The sequence below is a fragment of the Gymnoscopelus braueri genome (genome assembly GCF_963280865.1).
Source record: "Gymnoscopelus braueri genome assembly, chromosome: 19".
NCBI lineage: Eukaryota > Metazoa > Chordata > Actinopteri > Myctophiformes > Myctophidae > Gymnoscopelus > Gymnoscopelus braueri.
The window spans coordinates 49,576,614-49,584,717 of record NC_137621.1 but is presented as its reverse complement, the minus strand read 5'-3'; the positions used below and the strand labels follow the sequence as shown (position 1 = coordinate 49,584,717).

Here is an 8,104-nt window from a genome sequence, read left to right as displayed (position 1 = left end):
GGGGGTTTATTACTCGAGGCTCGCGAGGAGGAGGAGCTCCTCCTCCTCCTTCTCCTCGAGGAGAAGGAGAACGCGACCTGTCTTTTGTTGTTCCCCCCACATAGCAACCAGGAAGCTACGCTAGGGGAACGCTGAACACACGTTCACACGCACACGCTTGTCCATGACGGAGGCGCGCCGACTTAGTAGAGCTTGAGGCCGAGGAGGCGCGAGTGCCCGCGCTGACCGGCCGATGCTCTACTAGTCGACACAGCGCCGTTCGAGTTGTAAACCGATAGGGACAGAATAGTTCTTTTCATGGATCACTGTGTGTGTGTGTGTGTGTGTGTGTGTGTGTGTGTGTGTGTGTGTGTGTGTGTGTCAGGGAGAAACTAAGCCAGCAGAACACAATAAAAGTATCTTAACCCTCTAAGACCCAGCGATGCTTTAGAGTAACAATTATATTTTATAAAGAAAGGAGTTTAAATAATTTGTTTTTCTGTTATTTTTTCACCTCTAAATCCTCATTGGGTCCTATTGTTTAGTCTTACAATGCCATTGGCCAGGATATTTGCATATAAATACCCCCCACAGAGCCAGGAATCATCACAACTTGAAAAATCTCTGTTGGAACAGATCTCTTTTTTCTCTGGAAGATATTCCTCACAAAAACGTAAGTAATATGCCTGTAATAATTGTTTTGGTGAACATTACAATGTCTAGAACATGTACATATGTTATTATTGTGAAATATATTTCCCAAATTTAAATTAGAGCATGATTCATACTTGTTGCTTTTGGTCAACGTTGGGCCCTCTTGGTTGCAAAAAATACAAGGGTAGGCCTAATGTTCACCTGCTACTGTTCAGCCTCATATATAGTTTTCACAATAGATTTAAACAGTTATATGTGTATTTCCCCCACTTTGCATTACTATATATATATATATATATATATATATATATATATATATATATATATATATATATATATATATATATATATATATATATATTGAGCTGTAAGCCTCAGAAAATGTCCACCCAAAGTTTCTCTTTCCCCCTAAACAATACATATTCAACCATAGTTTAACCAATATATTCCCTTGTTATTTCTCAGTATGTTTAATTTTCTTTCAATACTACAAGGACAGTGGGACCAATGTGGTAATTTTTGGGGGGTTGTGGGGGTTGTTCATTATTCATTTCGAGGGGTGGTGGGTACTTAGGGGCAATGTAATGATGATGACCACTTAGGGGCAATCATCATCAAACAATAGGTTGGCCAGACAGTATTGTATGACTTGTGAAATGTTGTGAGCAGTGATGTGTAAGAACTTAGCACTATACTAATGGTATGTCTTTATTTCATTTCAGAATGCCACAACAGAAAGGGACTCGCTTCTCAACCAGCGATGTTCTGGATATCGTGATGAACGGAGAGAGTGATGTTGAAATAGACATCAATGAGACTGATGAAGAGTCAGATGAAGAGGACTGTGGCATGGGGTCCAAAGAAAACCAACCACCCCGTGAACCACCCAGTGAACCCACTGACCGCCCAGCAGACATTCAGCCACCCCAACTGACCAAACCCGCTCAGCGCCGTGATTCAAGATATCAGTGGCTGAAAAAGGACTTCATCAGCCCTAATACAGACTTTTCTGGCCCACCTCTGACCTCTGAAGATATGAGTTCTCTCCAAACACCACTGCAGTACTTCCGCCAGTTTGTGTCCAAAGACATGATTGACACTCTCACAACGAACACAAACATTTACAGCTTTCAAACAAAAGGAACATCAGTCAACACAAGTCCAAAAGAAATTGAGCAAATGTTGGGGATGTATTTGAGAATGGGCCTTTCTCCAATGAATGGATGCCGGATGTACTGGGAAGCAGACACACGACACGCGGCTGTAGCTGATGTGATGCCACGCAACCGATTTCAGACTTTGTTGACCTCGTTACATCTGGTTGACAACTTGACCGTGCCAGAGAAGGACAAGAAGGACAAACTCTGGAAACTCCGACCATGGCTGGATTTGTTCAGAGAGAAGTGCCTACAGGTGGTTCCAGAAGAGCACAACTCTGTGGATGAGATGATGATTCCATTCAAGGGAAGATTCAGTTCCATCAAGCAGTACATGAGAGGCAAGCCACACCCCTGGGGCTTCAAAGTGTGGGTCAGAACGGGGATCAGTGGCGTCATCTGTGACTTTGACGTTTACCAAGGGAGCATCGATGGCGTACGAGCCAAATCTGAACTTGGCTTGTCGGGGGATGTCGTCATGAAGCTTGCTTCGACACTGCCCAGCGGGCAGAACTACAAGATATACGCAGACAACTACTTCACATCTGCTCCACTGGTAGAGAGGCTCCTTGGTCGCGGCATTCACTACACGGGGACAGCAAGACAGGTAATGACCACAATGATAACAAGTTATATGCTTTTAGTAATCCTTTTCATATTGCTTCTGTATGTGTGCTTCTGTACAACTTACTAATAAAACCATTCATTCTTTCATTCAATCACACAGGTCCGCCTACCAAACCTCACCCTCGAAGATGACAAAAGCTTGAAGAAGAAGGGGAGGGGGGCCTTTGACTACAGAGTCGAGAAGGACCAGAGCATTGTTGTGGTCAAGTGGTTTGACAGCAGGGCAGTCACTCTTGTCTCATCCTTTGCTGGAGTGGACCCCGTGGATGTTACTCAGCGCTGGGACAAGGCCAGAAAGACCTACATCGATGTTCAAAGGCCATACATCGTGGGACTCTACAACAAGAACATGGGCGGTGTGGATTTGCTGGACTCCCTCACAGCCTTGTACAAGTTCCCTCTGAAAGCCCGTCGCTGGTACATGTACATCTTCTGGCACACCATCTACCTTGCTGTGGTCAACGTCTGGCTGATCTACAAACGGGAGTGCCAAGCTCTCAAGGTCCCACGGAAAGACGTCCTGAAACTCAGACTCTTCCAGGCACAACTTGCATCCTCTCTCATTCTGGTTATTAGGTTTCTTTACTACATATATTGTACAGATTTTTATTTTGTTGTTCTTTTAATAAAATTGATTAAAAAATATGGCTTATTGGTGTTATTATTCATAATGTATACTGTTCTGAGGCCAAATATTATTCATAATTGATCTGAGGCCAAATAATAAACCATATAAATGAATCCTTAAGTTGTTTTAGTGAAGTATTTACACATTTGCCATGTTATCCATAAAAATGGCCTATAGGAAATTTTGCTACCTGATGGACCCAACGTTGCTAAATGTCAACATTTGCATAAAAACTTACCAAAACATATTTTTTTTAAAAACATTATATTTTCCTCTTCTAAATACTCCTACAAGACCATCTGAAAGGTTTTTAATTTTTTTTTGCAAGTACAAATATATCCGGGTCTTACAGGGTTAACAGTCCATTGAAAGCATGAGCGCGTGCGCGCGCGTGTGTGTGTCACTATGTGTGTGTGTGTGTGTGGTCGCGGCCGTATGCTTGTGCACAAGCCTGGCTTGTGGCTCCCTCTAGTGTTCCTTCTACACAATTGCTGGGTGGGTGGTAAAAACGAGCGAGCCTTCTTCAATCACCCTGGTTCTACATTCACCCTGTAACATAAACAACAATTGCTGCCCTTCAAAAACTGAGCATAGCTGGGAGGGGGCGGCTCCCTGGATGATTGATGGCCTTTTGCACCAATGGGGTGAATTTGTGCAAAAATCGGCCTCATGTTGGCGCTATAACAGGCCAATCTGAAAACTTTGGGGCAGAGGTTGAGGATTGGCAGACATTGTCCAGAAATATTACCAACTATATGTCTCCGGAAGATATTAGAGTTTCAGGCCATCGGGCTGAGGTTGTGAGCCACTCTGCTACACTCACCCCCCTTTTGACCTCCTAACACTGGGAAACCCGATCTGGGTCACGGCACCAATGTAACGCCCGGGATTCAAACCCGGGTCTCCTGCTTGGAAAGTCAACATCTTAACCACTAAGCCAAAGGGAACTCCCTATACCTCGGGGGAGATATTAGACTTTCAGGCAATCAGGCTGAGGTTTTGAGCCACTCTGCAACATCAAGAAGGCAATTAGTGTTGGTTAAATGTTTTGTATGACATTCCTGTTATTTCTATTTTGTAGATTCCAAAGGTGAGAGGATGGGATTCGGACCAAGACTAACAACTCTGTTCATTCTTATGGGTAAGTGTTGTTTTTTTAATGACATTATCATTCCTCCGATTAACACATTTTCTTCTTTCTTTAAAATGTATCTTACTCTCTACTCCATTCATAGTGACACTTGGCGCAAACACAACTGCAGGTTCAGCAACAATCGGTGCAACCAACTCTACCGCATCAATGTCAACTAGTGAATCAACTGAAGCAGCATTGTGTTGTAGTTGTTGTTGCTGCAGTTGTTGTCAAACTACTGCAGCATCATCAACAACAACAATATCAACAACTGTAACACCAACACCTGGAGCATCAACCAATGCAACAACTGCAGCAGCATTGTGTTGTAGTTGTTGTTGCTGCAAGTGTTGTCAAACTACTGGAGCAGCATCATCATCAACAACAACAACATTAACAATAACAACAACAACTGTAACACCAACACCTGGAGCATCAACCAATGCAACAACTGCAGCAGCAGCATTGTGTTGTTGTTGTTGTTGTTGTTGCTGCTGCAGGTGTTGTCAAACTACTGCAGCATCATCATCAACAACAACAGCAACAGCAACAACTGCATTATCAACACCAGGAGAAATAACTTTAGTATCAACACCTGGAGCAACGACTGTAGTAATAATAATATCAACTACTACACCACCAACTACTACTACTACTACCCTACCAACTACTACTACTACACCACCACCAACTACTACTACTACACCACCAACTACTACTACTACACCACCAACTACAACTACTCTACCACCACCAACTACTACTACTACTACACCACCACCAACAACCACCACCACCACTCCGACTCCAACAACCACCACCACTTCGACTCCAACCACCACCAGCGCTCCAACAACCACAACCACCAGCACCACCACTCCGACTCCAACAACCACCACCACCACCACCACTCCGACACCAACAACAACAACCACCACTCCGACTCCAACCACCACCACCACCACTCCGACTCCAACAACCACCACCACCACCACTCCGACTCCAACAACCACAACTCCGACTCCAACAACCACCACCACCACTCCCACTCCGACTCCCACCACCACCACCACCACTCCCACACCAAAAACCACCACCACCACCACTCCGACTCCAACCACCACTCCAACTCCAACAACCACCACCACCACCACTCCGACTCCAACAACCACCACCACCACCACTCCGACTCCAACAACCACAACCACTCAGACTCCAACCACCACCCCCACCACTCCGACTCCAACAACCACTACCACTCCAACTCCAACAACCACCACCACCACCACCACTCCGACTCCAACAACCATCACCACCACCACTCCCACTCCAACAACCACAACCACCACTCCGGCTCCAACAACCATCACCACCACCACTACCACTCCAACAACCACCACCACCACTCCAACTCCAACAACCACCACCACCACCACTCCGACTCCAACAACCACCACCACCACTCCGACTCCAACAACCACCACCACCACCACCACTCCGACTCCAACCACCACCACCACTCCGACTCCAACAACCACCACCACCACCACTGCGACTCCAACAACAACCACCACCACTCCGACTCCAACAACCACCACCACCACCACTCCCACGCCAACGACCACCACCACTCCGACTCCAACAACAACCACCACCACTCCGACTCCAAAAACCACCACCACCACCACTCCCACGCCAACGACCACCACCACTCCGACTCCAACAACCACGACCACCACTCCAACTCCAACAACCACCACCACTCCGACTCCAACAACCACCACCACCACCACTCCGACTCCAATAACCACCACTCCGACTCCAACAACCACCACAACCACCACTCCCACTCCAACAACCATCACCACCACTCCGACTCCAACAACCTCCACTACCACCACCACTCCGACTCCAACAACCACAACCACCACCACCACCACCACCACCACCACTCCAACAACCACCACCACCACTCCGACTCCAACAACCACAACTACCACCACCACGCCGACTCCAACAACAACCACCACCACCACGCCGACTCCAACAACAACCACCACTCCCATTCCAACAACCACCACCACCACCACCACCACTCCGACTCCAACAACCATCACCACCACCACTCCCAATCCAACAACAACCACCACCACCACTCCGACTCCAACAACCACCACCACCACTCCGACTCCAACAACCACCACCACCACCACCACCACTGCGACTCCAACAACAACCACCACCACTCCGACTCCAACAACCACCACCACCACCACTCCCACGCCAACGACCACCACCACTCCGACTCCAACAACAACCACCACCACTCCGACTCCAACAACCACCACCACCACCACCACTCCCACGCCAACGACCACCACCACTCCGACTCCAACAACAACCACCACCACTCCGACTCCAACAACCACCACCACTCCGACTCCAACCACCACCACTCCGACTCCAACAACCATGACCACCACTCCAACTCCAACAACCACCACCACTGCGACTCCAACAACCACCACCACCACCACTCCGACTCCAATAACCACCACTCCGACTCCAACAACCACCACAACCACCACTCCCACTCCAACAACCATCACCACCACTCCGACTCCAACAACCTCCACTACCACCACCACTCCGACTCCAACAACCACAACCACCACCACCACCACCACCACCACCACTCCAACAACCACCACCACCACTCCGACTCCAACAACCACAACTACCACCACCACGCCGACTCCAACAACAACCACCACCACCACGCCGACTCCAACAACAACCACCACTCCCATTCCAACAACCACCACCACCACCACCACCACCACCACCACTCCGACTCCAACAACCATCACCACCACCACTCCCAATCCAACAACAACCACCACCACCACTCCGACTCCAACAACAACCACCACCACTCCGACTCCAACAACAACCACCACCACTCCGACTCCAACAACAACCACCACCACCACCACTCCCACTCCAACAACCACCACCACCACCACTCCGACTCCAACAACCACAACCACTCCGACTCCAACCACCACCACCACCACTCCGACTCCAACCACCACCACTCCGACTCCAACAACCACTACCACTCCAACTCCAACAACCACCACCACCACTCCGACTCCAACAACCACCACTCCGACTCCAACAACCATCACCACCACCACTCCCACTCCAACAACCACCACCACCACTCCAGCTCCAACAACCATCACCACTACCACTCCAACAACCACCACCACCACCACCACTCCAACTCCAACAACCACCACCACCACCACCACTCCCACTCCAACAACCACCACCACCACTTCGACTCCAACAACCACCACTACCACCACCACTCCGACTCCAACAACCACCACCACCACCACCACCACCACCACCACCACCACTCCGACTCCAATGACCACCACTCCGACTCCAACCACCATCACCACCACCACTCCAACAACCACCACCACTCCGACTCCAACAACAACCACCACCACTCCGACTCCAACAACAACCACCACCACCACCACTCCCATTCCAACAACCACCACCACCACCACTCCGACTCCAACAACCACAACCACTCCGACTCCAACCACCACCACCACCACCACTCCGACTCCAACCACCACCACCACCACCACTCCGACTCCAACAACCACTACCACTCCAACTCCAACAACCACCACCACCACCACTCCGACTCCAACAACCATCACCACCACCACTCCCACTCCAACAACCACCACCACCACTCCAGCTCCAACAACCATCACCACCACCACTCCAACAACCACCACCACCACTCCAACTCCAACAACCACCACCACCACCACTCCCACTCCAACAACCACCACCACCACTTCGACTCCAACAACCACCACTACCACCACCACTCCG

General features: G+C 49.0%; 1 protein-coding gene across 1 annotated transcript; it reads left to right on the top strand.

The window, feature by feature from the left end:
• Positions 1 to 1,628: 1,628 nt before the first annotated feature.
• LOC308074841 (piggyBac transposable element-derived protein 3-like) lies at positions 1,629 to 4,509 on the top strand (the record flags this gene model as incomplete). The annotated part of the gene is made up of 3 exons (XM_080414340.1): positions 1,629 to 2,397; positions 2,518 to 2,985; positions 4,402 to 4,509. The coding sequence occupies exons 1-3, from the start codon at positions 1,669 to 1,671 to the stop codon at positions 4,507 to 4,509; spliced, it is 1,305 nt and encodes a 434-aa protein (XP_080270466.1). The 5' UTR covers positions 1,629 to 1,668.
• Between the last annotated feature and the right edge of the window lie 3,595 nt (positions 4,510 to 8,104).